At 43.4% G+C, this 16,592-nt stretch overlaps 1 protein-coding gene across 1 annotated transcript in view; it reads left to right on the top strand.

Moving 5' to 3' along the window:
* Window positions 1-11,299, top strand: part of LOC138468423 (zinc finger protein 271-like) — a 40,144-nt gene extending 28,845 nt beyond the window's left edge. The window contains exon 2 of the mRNA XM_069608977.1: window positions 8,699-11,299. Within this exon, the coding sequence (XP_069465078.1) occupies window positions 8,745-10,160 (1,416 nt within the window). The 5' untranslated portion in view covers window positions 8,699-8,744 and the 3' untranslated portion in view covers window positions 10,161-11,299. The remainder of the gene's footprint in view (window positions 1-8,698) is intronic.
* Window positions 11,300-16,592: the final 5,293 nt, after the last annotated feature.

The following is a 16,592-nucleotide window of genomic DNA, read 5'->3' as shown; positions in this document are numbered from 1 at the left end:
CCCAGACCCCTATTTCTGTGTTCCTTTCTCTGGTCCTAGACTCCTCTATATTGGCGTCTTGTGTGCCCCTGAGCTGCCCCTGTACCTTCTGGATGAACTCCCAGCCTCTCACTTCAGTCTCTGGCCTTATTGTGTTTTCCAATAGTTCTTCTGCCTTGTTGCCTATTTGTGTGTTGCCATTTTTGGCTTCCCTTCACTCTCTGGGAGTCCGGCTGTGCATACATGCTGGACTGTCTTTCTCAGCGTTCTTCCACATCGGGACCTGTAACGCTCACCTGGCATCCACGGGTACGTCACTCAGCCTGTTCTGACCTCAAACGCTTCCCTGGAAGCTATTCGACTGGAGACTGGGCCTGAAACACAGAATTGGTAGAGTTTAACTCCCTATTGTCCCTGTGTGCTTGAACCCCTTCTTCCCCACGGTCCAACCTTTCCCTTTGATCCACAGGCCACCTTGTTTTCTTGGATAGTGTGCTCTCCGTCCTGCTTTCAGTGCAGGGGCGCGTTGATTGATGCGGGCTCGTTGCTGCCTAGTTACTTCACTGGCAAGAGTCCGACAGGTAAGTATGAGTCTTTTGAACAGTTCTCTAACTTCGTTCCTTTCCTTTCTTAGATGATGGCCGGCGTCCGGGGATGGCGGCGTGCTGCTGAGATGAGTAGCGCTGAAGGCGAGTGAGAGCGCGATGCACGATGCACCCCTTTCGTATTTGCATTGAATTGAGTTCTTTTTCTGTGTCTTTTATGTGCTGCAACGTTTTCAGCGTGGATGCCGGTTATGCAGAACAAATGTGGTGGGTAAGCGCGGTATGCGGCGCCTCTAGATGTTTCCACACTAACCTGGATTGTCTTTTCCCCTCTTGCAGATGGATGTGAAGTTCCGGAGACAGAGTTCCCCCAGAGCGGCTGGGATTCAGGTAAGCGTTTGAAGCTCGTACAGTATTTAAAAATAAGCAAATATTTGCAGAATGCTTACTAATGCCCTTTTACTGTTCTTTTCCCTTTTCCTTAGGAAGCGGTGTGCCGGGATGGGAATGACACCGCCGAAGATGCCCGCAGAACAGAAGGAGCGATGAATGATGGGCAGAAGCGCCGCAAGGTAAGGCTGTTCCTAACGGTGTTCTTGTTCTTGCAGGAGCTGAGCGCAGAAGAAAGATGCAGGCCTACTGGAGACCGATGTGAACACGGTGAGTGTCACGCTGCAGGTGCAGAAAACGCAAAGCATGTTTCTCAGCCTGGGTGTGGCTTAAATAGTCTCTGGGTATCCCAGGTGTCTCTGGGCTGAACCACACCCAAAAGACTAGACCGCACATGCAGTTCTGGGAACCGAAATATGTGGGGGCATCCATCTTGTCCCCATCAATGCACTACAAGTCCAATCCCCAATGTTATCCTATGGGAGTGAGTGAGTCTGGTGCCACATGCGGCAAGTCTGACTCCAAGTGGGTCTTTGGAGGGATGGAGAGGCCCTTGAGGGCCATGTAGGTGATCGTGGCCTGACATCTTGGACCGCTGGGGACATGAGGGGCAGGAATCATGACAGGAGCCACAGCCTCTTCTGTCCTTCGGTCCTCATCCAAGCAGGTAAGGACGCTATCTTTCCTTACACCACGTCCTGGTCAGCATCTGCAGGCTGTCTGCCTGTGCTGTGGTTGCCTTGCTCGGGCTGCCTACAGGAAGGGACTGACAGTATTGTTAGTCCTTCTTTGCTTTTTAAGTTCCACGGAACACAAAAACTACGTTGCTTAATGAGATAATCTTGTGAGCTCTTTCTGGTCCAGAAACCTGTTCTTCGTCTCAATGGAGTCAGTCTTACTCTTCCTCATCTCAGTAATTGGAGGAAATGTTTGAGTGGAGTCGGCTCTAATCTTCCTCGTCCCAGTACTGTAGGTATAGAAGGGTTGACATAAGTACTTGGGGAGACTGTCAAGGTAAGTAGGGAGGTGTGAAAGAGGTAAATGAGAGATGGGGGGGGATACTGCGTTAGCCCCTAATGTCCTCCCTGTATCCCAGAAGGGGAATCCCCCACCCATGACAACCCTCTGCTGAGTTCCACCCCGAGAGGGACTATCAGGTTGCGCCCTCACCTCCCTGACCTCAAGGAAAGGTTCTCCATCTCGGCGAGAAGGGGCAACATCATAGGATTCTTATCTCTCCAGGGCCCAGAGATTGTATCTCTCCAGGACTGAAATCTCTGCACTGACTCCCAGTGGTGGTGCGGATTAAGTTCAAAACCCTCTGCATTGTCCAGAAGGCCTTCTGGGGCCTGGGGCGTCAATAACTTCAACTCTCTCTTCCTAAATATCTTCCTTCTGGAGCTCTTCGCTCATCCACCTCCAACTCCCTCGGGGTCAGTCGCTTCTCCAAGCAACGAGTTGGTGGTAGATCTTTCTTCTGCCTCTGGAACAGCCTCCCTACCTCTCTGAAACTTGAGGAGAACAATCTCTGGTTCTGGAAGCACTTCAAGACCTTCCTCTTTGATTCTGCTCTCTCTTCTCCTCTCCCCTGCTGATCTTCCTACTGAAACCTAAACTGGTTACCTGGTTACCCTCTGATGTCGGGCCCAGGTCCCCTCCCCAGCAGTTGTGCACCTGCACTACCCCCCTGGCAACCCTTGCACTCAGGGGACTGTTTCTGTATCCCTGCAGCCCCCTGCCAGCACTTGACACCCAATTTCTGCATTTACCCTTGCACTTGCCACCAGCCGGCCACACTTTTATTTATTGTCTCATTTATTTTACTATTATCCTATGTACTGCACTGCCCCTCCCCCTCTCCGCCTGAACTTTTCCTTTCCTTCCTCTCCCGCACTTACGCAATCTCAATGTCACCTGGCCTAGTAAGACCGTTGTCTCTGTCTTCCCTGTGTACCCCCTCCCTTGCCTCGTCGCGCCTTGAAACATTTGTGTATAGGCGCATTTTAAATGCCATATCATATTACAAGGTTTAGTGAAAAAGAAAAATAGGGAACAGCTGAGATACAGTTAAGAATGGAAGAGATTTAGTACGGAAGAAGGGCCAGACAGAGGGAAGAAATAAACGAGGTGATGCCAACAGGTAAAAAAGAAATAAGAATGAGTTTGCTTCTGCACTTCACTGTGTAAATCCCATCCTAGTCACTAACATTGTGATGCTGGCTGTTCGGGAACTGTGTTCTCTCTCAAATTCACTCATTGCAAACAAACACTAACAATCCCAGATATGAATCATCACATTTAGATTAGGAGCCTTTACTTTGCTGTATCCTGCTACTAGTCTGTAAGTACCCATCTTTGCTTCTTCTGGACGTCACCCTCACCATGCACTTCTCATGCTGTCTTTTGTTGTCCTTTCTACTTCTCTCTACATTCTTCTCTGCTCGGAACCGTCTCAACTCTTCCCATCCTATCATCTCTTCTCCTCAGTGCCACCTCTTTTTGCTTCACTACGTTCTCTATTCACAAAACCTACTCCAACTTCTATTGCACTTAATCTTCTCGCACCTCTCCATTTCCCAGACTCAATGTCGCTATGCTTCTACATCTCTATTGCTCTTTGGAATGTGCAGTCTGCAATAAATGCTCCTTTACCTCCGATGTCTTCCTTTCTCATTCTCCTTTTCTTGACCTCATTGCCCTCACTGAAACCTGGATCTCTGACTCTGCAACCCTTCCTGCCCTAGCTTCACAGGCAGGGGTAGTGGTGGTTGCATACTGTTTTCCCCAAAACTTCCTATTGGGGACTACAACCCGCGCTCTCTGTTGCTCTTTTCACTGACCTTTTCTTCTACTGTTCTGTCCAGTCTCTGCCCACCCATTCAAATGGTAACTCCCTTGACCTTATTCTCATCTCCTCTCGATTCTCTGCCTCTAATATCGCCACCACTCCTTCTCCCTCCAATCATTCTATCGTCTTTGCCTCAGTCTACAACCCTGCTTCCCCCAAACTCTCTACTACAACTATTACTAAGTGCAAGTTTCCCAACTCCCTGACTGCATCTTTGACCTACACCCATCTCTTTCTCTTCCTACGCTGAACTTTGCTTTCCACCCACTGAATAAGCCTTCACTAACTTTATGGTCCCTTCTCCTATCAGTACCCTTGTACGACACTCCTAAATCCTACGCTCCATGGCTCTGGATTATACCTCTCTTATGCTCCCTGAAAACAAAAATACAGAAAGAGCTTTGCATTTGACAAAGGTCCAGATGCTCCTCTGATTTCCAAATTGATCTCACTGCTCCTTAAATCTACTCCTCTATGCTTAACTTCCAAATGTGTCATTTGTCGCTCTCCCATTTCGTCTCAATCCTCCCAACCTAAGAGTCTAAGGGCCTCATCACGAGTTGGGCTGTATTCCCGGCTATAATACCGCCGACTGTAATAGCCCTAGCGCCGACTGGTCCAGTGGTATTACCACCGGATCACGGGTTGGGCCTTAACGGTAAATCCCCATTCCTGAATGGGTCCATTGGATCCAATGGAGAATTTTCGGTGCTAATACTGCGGGCTAATACAGCCGGCTGTAATACAGCCGAAAACAGGAATTTTCACCTCCAGAAAAAAGCTGGAGGTAAAACAGCCGATTTAGCGCCCCACTCGTGATAGGGCAAGCCCTTAAATGCGGCTGTAATACCCTTACCCCCACATTTAAGGGCTACAGCCCAACTCGTGATGAGGCCCTAAGACATTTCTCATCTCCTAAACCCACTTCAATCTCCTCTAAGCTTTCTGCAAATGGTCTTTCTCTCTAGAGCGACTTAGCTTCTATCACCTCCTCCTGCTCACTTTTCTTCACCACTCCAGGGATCAGAATTAATATTGGATTAGTAGGAGCTAAAAGCTCCTGGTGATCCAGCATTAACCAGTGACTAGGAGCTACCACTGGGGAACGAGGAGCTTGCACATAACATTCTGCAAATCTGGATTCCATGCTTTAAGTATGGTATAGATGTGTCCTAGTGTTTATAGATTGTCCAAAATGTTCACAGTTCAATTTACATAGGTGTGTTTTGCTCAGCACATGTTGGCATGGGGAGCCAATAGTAGCTCCTGATAACTGTTCATTTTAAGCTGACCCTGCTCTCGTAGGCTTCAGACAGGAGCTAAATACCTCCCAGCTGCCCCCAATTTCAAATGTGTGCCACCTACCTTCCTCTCCTGCTACTACGTGTACCTTCCCCCCCCCTCACACATCCTGATGAGATTCTTGCCGTACCCCTCAAGGATAACTTTACCCGCATCCTAGAAAACAGCTACGGCCATTCCTCCTACTTAAAAAACCTGGTCTAGATCCTAAATGTCCTGACAACTTCCTCCCTGCCTCTCTTCTACCACACTATTCCAAAATCCAAGAGTGAGTAGTATTCAATCGACTCACTGAGTTCCTTGATACTCACAACCTCTAAGATCTGGTGTCCGACCTGCAATCTACTGAGACAGCTCTCTCCAATATCAGCAATATCATCTCCTCTGTTCGTCATGCAAACCCTTCAACTATTCTTATTCTTCACAACCACTCTGTTGCCATTGATACTGTTGACAATTCTGACCTCTCTACATTCTCTCCTTTGCATCAGAGATGAGGCTCTCGCTTGGTTTGCTTCCTATCTTGCCCCCATACACTTTCAGGTATCCTGGAGCAGCCTTATGTCCATACTCACCCCCTTACTATTGGAGTTCCCCAAGGGTCTGTCCTTGGTCCATTTCTCTTCACTCTCTATCCTGTTGACGGCCCGATTTCTTCTTACGGCTTCTCCTAGCAACTCTTTGCTGTTGACGCTAAGATATTCTTCTCCTTTCACTCCTTATCCAACAAGCTGTTGTTCGAAATAATAAATGGTCTCTCCGTTATCAAATATTGGATGGCATCTCACTCGCTCATGGTCAACTCCACTAAGATGGAAGTTCTCTACTTCCCACCAAACTATCTCCCCACCCCCCCCTTCTCTTTTCTCCTGACTACCAACCAATCAACAGCTTTATTTTGGGTGCCACCCATTAAAGCACAACTATATCAACGTTTATGACAATGAAGGGCAAAGCAATCAGCAATTCCTCTCCAGTTCTTCATAATGGTTGTCATGTGTATTCAATTCATGTTATAAGTTCCAAACATTAGATATGTGTCACAATTGATCTATACTGAATATGAAATAATATAAAATACCATGTATAGTGCTGCACTAACTGCACATATATCCTGTTCCATGATACATACATGTAAGTCGCCACTGTGAAAAGTTGGGATGCCTGTTTTTTCAAGAATTTCCTGGCTTCTTCCACTGCTCTTATTCCTGCTGTGCACAGCGGTATCTAAGAATAAAGGACGTGCCGTCATAAAATGAGCTGCAGACTCCACTTTAGGCAGCCAATTAACACATTCATTTGTCTGATTACTGTCCCATTTATGCACGGTTTGGGCCACATTCCTTACTCTGCTTCCGCTCGTCACATTGGTGTCATCCTTAAACCACCACACCACTTCTCGCTCTTCATCTTCAAATCTGCCGCCGCTGCAGTCAGACTCAACCTTCTCAATATCAGAAACGTCTGTCGGCTTCCTTTCAATACAGCTAAAAAGCTTATCTCCTCGTTAATCCTTTCTAGATCGGACTACTGAGTCTCCTCGATGGCCTTCCAACCTATGCTTTTTTCACCTCTGGACAAAGTCTTTAACTTTGCATTCTGCACACTTTTTTCAACCTTTCTCGCTTTACCTCTCCCTCCACTGCCCATCACCAGATTGGCTAACTATCTATGAAACAGAGGGCTAAGTTTAAACTTATCGTCTTCAAAACTATCCATGGACTTGCCCCACCCCAGCTGGCCAGCTGCGCTAAGTCCCTTTGGTTCGAGATCGACTGACACCTCTCCTTCAAACGGAACACAGCAAGTAAGACACAAACGGCTTGGTAAACCTTTCTCTCCTACAAAAAAATCAAGCCCTTCATCTCAGAAAACAACTTCATATCTGCTGCCTAAGCCTTGGTCCTCTCCCACCCGGATGGCGGCAATGGCCGTTTGGAAGGCCTTCCAGCAATTCATCTGGCTCCCCTGAGATGTGTGCTGCATGCTGCAGCACGACTCATCAACAAACTCCTCTCGACCAATCTTCAAATCCTGCTGCATCATCTATAAGGCTGTCGCCCGGAAGTCCCCAAGTTACCTCACTGAGAAACTCTGCATCTCCAGAGGCCTACGATCCACAAGAAGGACATATGCAAACTTGAACTTTGCTGGAAAAAACAACCAGTCTTTACAGTCTACAACTCAAGACTCTGAAAGCTCCTCCCCATCAACATTTGACTCACTCCCTCTCTTCTACAGTTCAGGAAGGAGCTCAATACCATCTTCTTCAAGGAATAGCTACTCCCTAATACCTAGGTCCATACACCACGCACGCCCCTCTTTTCTGGACACAGCATGATCTGATCCATACTGTTTCCTCCCCCGGGTTAGTTGGAGATCCTTTGCCAACCCTCCCCTGTTAGAGCCTCACTGCCTTTTTTCTATGCTTAATAACTTATTCTTCCCCTATGATTGTAAAGCGCTCTGTTGCTTCCCAACCTAGTCCGCTCTCAATAAATACCTTAATAATGATAACCCTACCGATCTGCTCATCTCGCTCACTACTCTCGCCCTCGCTCGTTACGATGATCCTCTGCTCACCTCCTTGCCACCACTGGAGCCTCCTGTGCTCCCTCTCGTTTCTGCTCTCTCCCTCTCCTCATTCCCCAACTCGGGAATTCCCACTCTACCACTATTGAAATCCAACCTCAAAGCTCTCCTTCTTTCTGTACAGCCTGTTTCCTAGCACTCAACGTTACTTCATCACTTGTCCCGGGAGGATAGCTCGGCGGCAACGTGCACCTCTTGGAAGCAGGACGACATGAAGCAACACAGATTTGATCCCCGGGTCCGCGCTTAGAAACCTCTGGGTGTTTAAGCGTGTTATAAATACGCAACTAAGACAAAAACAATTGTGCAACTAAATAAACAAAAACATTTCCTGTAACAGCGCCTCGATGCCCGCGGACTGTGTGAGCACTTTAAAAATGTAAATTAAAAAACAACTCTGTTTCCCTATCTCCCTACCCACACACAACCCTCCAGCACTTTATTGTCACTCCTCCATCCCATTTCTTTGTTATTCTGTCCTGTCCCTGTCCATTTCCACCTTACTCTGCAACGTCTACTCTTGAAGTGACATTCTCTCACCCCGTTATAAAGTACCGATGTCATCTCTGCGCTGTTGTCAATGGTGAATTCTGTCAGCGTGTTTGTGCCAAGAATGTATTGCTTTCCCTGTGATTTTTATATAAATGCATTATAACATAAAATAATACATTAGATAAAGTTAAGAAAAAATAAATGAAATGTAAAAGGTCAAAAGTATCACAAACCTCATTTGCATATAATGGGGATACATTACAGGAAAAGGAGTGACATTAAGGGTTGAAAGGCTTTAGAAAGAAGTGGATAGCATTGTCAATATTGGGAATAAAATGCAAACATTAACACCACCGTAAAGAACACATTCAAATCAATTTCCAATCACTGCTAATAAGATCCTCCATTTATATTAAAGTGTTATTGTGAGGGATGGGTATTACCCAGATGGTAATGGGGACACACATCCACAGCTTAACATTAGGCGCATAAACCTACAGACTGTCCAATAGCATATAATAATGTCTGAATCCTTTGCTTCTTTCCACAGACGGAGCTGCTACCAAAACCAAGTGTCTGGAAATAAATCTGAGACGATGGGATCCGTAGAGGGGAATACAAGGAATCCTATGGAAGACGCACGCGATGCAGTGAAGCCCAGCACATCTGTGAAAGAGACCGCATTTTCCTGCAAGATTTGTGGGGCATGCTTTACTGACCAGTCCAATCTAGTCATACACAAGAGGTCTCACGTGGGCAAGGCACCCTGTAAAGGAAGAGAGTGTAATGAAAGTGTCACTAAGATCTCAGATTTGTTCGGGCGTCAGAGGATCCATGCTGGGGAGAAGCAATATGAGTGTGTCGAGTGCAAGAAAAGCTTCAGTGACCCCTCAGCTCTGCGAAGCCATCAGAAGATCCACACAGGGGAAAAGAACTACAGTTGCACAGAGTGCAAGAAAAGCTTCAGTAAATCCTCAAACCTGAAAACACACCAGAGGATCCATACTGGGGAGAAACCTTTCAAGTGCACAGAGTGCAAGAAAAGCTTCAGCCAAGCCTCAACTCTGAGAAGCCATCTCTTGATCCATACTGGTGAGAAGCCATACGCATGCATAGAGTGCAAGAAGAGCTTCAGTCACGTCTCAAACCTGTTAACCCATCAGAGGATCCACACTGAGGAGAAGCCCTACAAATGCATAGATTGCAAGAAAAGCTTCATTAGCTCTTTTCATCTGAAAACACATCAGAGAACCCACACTGGGGAGAGGCCTTACACGTGCAGCGAGTGCAAGAAATGCTTCAGTAACTCTTGTCATCTGAAGACCCACGAGAGGATCCATTCAGGGGAGAAGCCCTACCAGTGCACAGAATGTAAGAAATGCTTCAGTCACTCCTCAGGCTTGCTAAGCCATCACAGGGTCCATACTGGGGTGAAGCCCAATAAGTGCACACAGTGCCATAAAAGCTACAGCAATGTCTCAGCTCTGCGAAGCCATCTCATGAGCCATTCTGGGGAGAAGCCCTACAAGTGCACAGAATGCAATAAAAGCTTCATTCAGTCCTCTGACCTGATAACCCACCAGAGTACCCATACTGGGGAGAAGCCGTACAACTGCACTGAGTGCAAGAAAAGCTTCAGTCATGCCTCGACTCTGAGAAACCATCTCATGGGCCATTCTGGGGAGAAGCCCTACAAGTGCACGCAGTGCAATAAAAGTTTCAGTAACCCCGCAGCTCTGAGAAAGCATCAGAAGATCCATAGTGGGCAAAAGCCCTACAACTGCCCAGAGTGCATGAAAAGCTTCCGTGACTCATCAGCTCTGAGAATCCACCAGAATGTACATACTGCGGACATGCAGTGGAAGAGTGCAGGAACAACTTTAATCAGTCCTCATCCCAATAACACATCAGTGGTTCCATATTGGGGACAAGCACTGCAAATGTTTAGCGAGCAAGAAAACCTTTGGTCGGTCCTCAAATCTGAACAGATATCAGATGATCTATTCTATTGAAAATACTCTAGGATCCCCTAGGATTTAGAGGATCTTTAAAGATCACAGTCTTCCCAACATTGTAAACTTGGGAGAGGATGAGAATGTGTTCTTGTTCCCAATTAGCACTGAGATGTCATAAGACATTCTCCATCACTGTACAAGTGATTAACAACTTGACATTAGCCAATCACAGCAACAATCAGGTCTTGACAACACAAGATGAACCCTGCAATGAAACTAGTAGCATTGTAAAAAGTCTGAAACAAACATTCTCCAACACTGAGCAGGAGAAGTAATTATTAATACGAGCAGCAAGATGGAACCCTGAAATAAATTAAAAATCCAGCCTCACCACCATTTCAAAACTGAATAGAAATAAAGAAATAAAGATCGAAAAGCAGAGAAAGCTTGAAATTCATTGCTTGCAAAACAAGATGAAGGTCATTCAAGAAGCAGAAAATCTGCGAAGGTGCCACCGAATGCCAGTCTCCTACAAGACTGTGATCTGGGGAACGCTTGGAAAGACCCATTTGACCATTTATAAGCAGTTCAGCTATTTGGATGTAAAGAAATAAATGTACAAATGAAATAGAAATAGAAATGAAAGTGAACGCCTAATCCTTGAATATGCTGCGTTACACAGTAGTGCGCCTAGAAACACCTGTGTACAGGTGCGTTATAAATGCATATCATATCAGGACCTCGTTGCTTTATCACCATGTACATGATTGAAGCATGGCTGGGGATTAAAGAATTCTGCCAAAGAGCAGTGAGTGGGTATGAGTGTCGGTGGATGCAATTTAATTATTTGATGTTTATGATAAATTGATGCGGTTTTATGGAGACATGTGATATCTACTTTTATGTAGTGGTATCTAATTTGGTAAAATGGATTGTTTTTATTATGGAACGTCAACATTCTTTAACCAATTTATAAAGTTAAAACACTTTTTTTAAAATTGCAGCCAATCACAAAAGAAATAAACTGGAAATGGTGATAGACAAGAAAACTCGAAACTCTGCTAGCAACGAGTACAACATGCCTACTGCGTACTCTACAAACTCCGTAAACAGAAAGAGGATTCAACTTGGGAACCCTCCCGTCCCCTGCACACTTTCAAATGTTTGGATTAATCCAATACAATTGTTTAAACTGCGTTATATGCATTGTACATACATTTGTTTCTAACACATATGGTCAGACACAGGAGTGTGAGATAAAAAAATATATATCTTTATAGTCAGGCTGTATTATTTTCAGCAAGAATTATAGTTCAGACAAAGATTATTTACAGTGCATAGAAACAGTATCAATAGATAAAGCTCAAATTGAAGAAAAATGGAGTCCAAATTGATTAGCGACGCGTTTCGAGGAAGTTCTCCTCTTCTTCATAAGGCCACACTTGGACTCTTAATGTAAAAGGAAAGCATAAATTCAGTAAAGAAAATTTTGTAAGCACAATGCATAGACTGTTCATGTCATATTAAATGTATACAGTTAAAAAATAAATGGCATTAATTGTATTTAGAACATTAATCTGTCCCTAAAAAATAGGGAATTGAAACAATGTAACATGTTCTAATATGCATTGTAATTCATGCAACATTATAAGATTAACTAGGTTGCCCCTGCTCGAGAGAGGGGCTGAAGGTCTACTGAAGCATCTTTTCCTGCAAAATTAACTGTATAACGTCCATCATGCTGTAATTTAGTAGAGTACTACCTCTAATGGGATCTATCACGTGGATGGTGAAACATAAGCTAAAGAAAATTAAATATGTAGGTAAAACAACACACAGATAATTCTTAGGTTATATCAATCTAATATGGAAGAAATACAAAAATCGTTACCTCTGTGAGTAGAAAATGCCGGAAACAGAGAACCGGACGGAGCGGTGAAAATAGATAGACAGTCTTCGTACATCAGTTAGTTCCTTAAAACATGGCTAATTCCCAAAAAGATACCAGAAATCTAAAGAAAACAAAGCCTGATCAATGCCAAGCTCAATGTTCAAACGTAACAGTCATAGGTGTGAGATAAAAAGAATTGAGTAACATACCTAACCAAAATATGGAGGGCGGAAAATAATCAATACAGCGGCCCACATAAGGATGTAGAACTTAAGTTTCCCGCCGTCACTACAGAGGTGCCTCAGTATGTGGGAATTCTGTCATACGAATAGCCAAACTGAACAGGAATGAAGTCCTGATTAGTATAATATACCTAGCAATCTGATATGAAGTAATAGAAACATAATATGATGTTTAATCAAGGCAAAAAATGTAAAGAATTACTGTGGTAAGAATGTGCAAATGGCACAATTCTCAAAGCTGATGTGCAACTGATGTCAAGATTGTGTGGCCGGTCAACAGCTGAAGAATCCGGCAGTAATAGGTCAGTTAGAGTATCAACTAAAGAAAGTGTAAGGAAAACAGAAAAAAAAGAAAGAATCATGAGACTAAGGAACTATTTCCCTGGTCCCTAGATAGATAAATGCACATGCATTCACGCTTACCTGGAGCATAGGGGGCAATCCTGAACAGAGTCTGTTTAGCCGAGTGGCTTGTTGTTCACAAACCATGGAGACTACATGTGACCATGGAGATAAATAGAGGACTGAAGTAATAGGTAAAGAAAAAGGACTAAGAAGTAAATGGGCCTCAAGGTCGGCCATCTTGGAACGAGGTTATATTGTAATGAAGGTGTAGATCTCTAGGCATTCAATGACAAGAAGTAACTTAAATCGGGAAGCGTAAAGGTGCGTAACTAAATAAATTAAAAGGAAAAAATTCATACAGTACAGAAACCTATTGTGCGATGTAAATCGGACATTACAAATACTAGTCCGCACATTGTAGAACGGGGAGAGGAAAGTTGAGAAAAATAGTGTACCATGTGAAATAGAGTCGAAATTAGCAATGACAAAGGGTCTTGAATCGAACGAAACGCTCGGATCTTAAAAGGGAAAAAAATAGCACGGAAAAAATGAATATAATGTTCAGATTATCTGGCTAAGGTCATTTAATGACCATGTGTAACCTATCAGTTCAAAATAGGTGGATCACATGGATTCACATTATGCAGGAAGAGGGAAAAAAACCTTAAATCTCTCTCTCATTGCATGGACAACCTAGTGCAATATAGCAATCTCAATGGGGTAAATGCATTTATTTTACAAAAGATCAAAATTAAATGTGATAAGTATAACAGAATGACAAAAAATGAAAATTAAGAATAAGAACAATTTTTACACTGTGTTTACAGGCAATTATTTTTATGGCAACCATCTACTAGTCTCAACAAAGTAGTGCCTTAGATCACAGTCAGACACAGGAATAGCGATGTGACTCTCAATTTTATGTTAAAGATCAATCATTCCTTATTGTCAAATTCAAATCACAGAAAACAGTTCAATGTGAAATCTTCATTTAGACCCCAGGGCTGTAAAGAGCTTAACTTATCAATCCAATAAGCTTCTCTTTGTAGTAAGAGTGACTGATAGTCACCTCCTCTTGTAGGTCGTTTAACAACTTCTAGCACCTGGTATTTTAGTTGGGCAATTGTATGTTTTTGCATGTTGAAGTGGCGAGCTACCGGTGAGTATTGATTATTACATCTTATGTTCGACTTGTGTTCAGACAGTCTTGATTTAACAGGTCTTTTGGTCTGTCCTACATACACTTTGCCACAAGGGCACTTCAACATATATATGACACCTGATGTCAGACACGTAGAATAGTCTCTTAATTTGATTTTTTGACCATTCCTGGGGTGAGTCACTACATTACCTTTGATTGTGTTATTACAGTGTATACATCCTAAGCAGGGGAAGGTGCCTAGTTTTTTGGTAGCTAGGAGAAGTTGTTTCTCCTTTGGTACTCTTTCAGCTTTCACCAGCTTGTCTCTTATATTTTTACCCCTTTTAAAACACATCATTGGTGGTGTGGGGAACAATTCCAATAGAGTTTGATCATTATGAAGAATATTCCAATGTTTCTTTATACTTTTTGTGATCTGAAAACTCTGTCTTGAGAATTTTGATATGTATAAAAGTGGGGTGTCTTTAACCTCCGATTTAGGTTTCAGTAAATCTGTACGGGGGATCTCTGAAGCTCTGTCTTTGGCAATTTCCAAAATTTCTGGTGGATAGCCTCTGTTCTGAAATTTACTAACAAGATTTGTGCATTCCTTATCTAGAACTTCTGGGTCCGAAATTATTCTTTTCAGGCGTAATATTTGACTATATGGTAGACTTTGGAGCATCGCCCTCGGGTGGAAGCTGGAATAGTGAAGCAGATTGTTTACATCAGTCGGTTTGTGGTATATAGACGTAGCTATCTTATTGTTAACAATACTTAAGTTAACGTCAAGAAAATGTAAATAAGGGTTACCAATCTCAATAGTAAATTTAATCCTAGGATGCACTAAATTGAGGTATTCAAAAAATTGGTCCAAGTCATCTCGTGTGCCACACCAAATGCAGAAAATGTCATCAATAAACCTCTTCCAGGTTAAAATGTATGCTGCCCATGTGGGATGTTCCAGTACATGCTGACTTTCGAACTGAAACATAAAAGTATTAGCGTACACGGGCGCCATCGATGATCCCATCGAGGTACCCGATGTTTGTAAAAAGTATTCGCCCTGATGTCTAAAATAGCTATTGTAGAGGATTAAGTTTAGTAGCTCCAGAATGAATTGGGGATTACCTTTCACACCTGAATTGTTAAGTAACAACCATTCAACAGAATCTATACCTTCACTATGGGGTATTGAGGTATATAAGCTACATACGTCCAGGCTGAATAGTATGCAGTCTTCACTGATAGCTGAAAAGTCTTTAAGTCCATTAAGGAAGTCTGTTGTATCCTTTAGGTATGTGGATGATGCCTGTATAAGCGGTTGTAGTAATCTGTCAATGTAGACTGCCAGTGGGTCGAAGATACTTTCTGTCCCAGCAACAATCGGTCTGAGGGGTGGATTTTGTTTATCTTTGTGATCTGCTAAGAGCACCAGAAATTAGGGCACAGAAAGAATTTATATTGGCTCTTCTGCAGTTCATCTCAGAAAATTCATATTTTCAGTTTCAGAACAGCTTCTTATTCCAAACCTCTGGGACATCAATGGGGGCCACCATGGCACCATCATATGCGAACTGTTTTATGCATAAGTTTGAAATGGATCACGTGCTTAACAATCTTGAATGGAACAAGAATATACATCTATGGTTACGTTACATCGATGACATTTTTGGATTATGGATGGGCACTGAAGATACATTCAATGAGTTTTTTTATATATTTTAACAATGTTGACCAACGCATTCAGTTCACTAGAGAGATCTCCAGAGATAAGATCACATTTCTTGACGTCCAAATAGATAAAAGAGAGAGCAATTATAGCACCTCTTTGTTCCGCAAACCTACAGATCACAATAATTTACTGCACCGCTTGAGCTTTCATCAGCCCAGTCTACTCAAAAATGTACCTTACAGTCAACTATTGAGAGTCAAGAAAATTGTGAGTGACCCCGACGACTGCCAAGCACAACAATCTAAAATGAGAGAGAAATTCACCGCACGTGGATACAAGAGGGAAGAACTCGACTTGGCGACTCAAAGAGTAGATTCCTTAGACCGTGATACCCTACTGATGAGTACGTCTAAACCCAAGAGAGAACTTAAAACTCCAGTATATGTCTCGAAGTTCTCCATCCAAAGTAACAAAATAAAAAACTCCATCAAAAAACACTGGAGCATTTTCAAAAATGATGTCAGGGTACAGAATCTTTTTGAACAACTTCCAGTATTCGCCTACCAGAGAAGCAAGAACCTACGAGACGAACTAGTCCACACACGACCCACCGTGAAGGAACCTATTACCCTACGCACAGGAACGTATCCGTGTTTACACTGTACCAATTGTAATCTAGTAACCAAGGGCAACACGATATACCATCCTAGAACAGGCAATAAGATTCTTCTAAAAACATTTGGAACCTGTGATAGTGTGAACATAATATATGTTATCAAATGCCCCTGTGGGAAGTATTATGTCGGACAGTCCACAAGAACGGCCAAAGCACGGTGGAACGAACACCGTTCTTGTATACGTAACTGTAACCCTAATTCAGCAGTGGCACGACACTGGCGGGATAAAAGCCACAATTTGAACCAAATCAGGTTCCTGATCCTGGAAGTATTGAAGAAAACCAACCCACATGAAGATTTGGGCCTGCGACTCAATCAAAGGGAAACCTTTTGGATAGACAGACTCGGTAGTCTTTATCCGAATGGCCTGAATGAAGAGATTAATTACCATTGTTACATCTGAGTTGTTATGTTCCTATGTTTTCTGATCCTGGAAGCATCATCTGAATTACTATGTTCCTATGTTTTCTCTTAGCGGTTCGCTAGCGAAGCTTTGCAAGTCAATATATTAATGGTAC

Source organism: Ambystoma mexicanum, chromosome 4q (assembly GCF_040938575.1).
Source record: "Ambystoma mexicanum isolate Mex_15411 chromosome 4q, UKY_AmexF1_1, whole genome shotgun sequence".
Classification (NCBI taxonomy): domain Eukaryota; kingdom Metazoa; phylum Chordata; class Amphibia; order Caudata; family Ambystomatidae; genus Ambystoma; species Ambystoma mexicanum.
The sequence above is the reverse complement of the archived record's forward strand: the minus strand, read 5'-3'. Positions and strand labels throughout refer to the sequence as shown.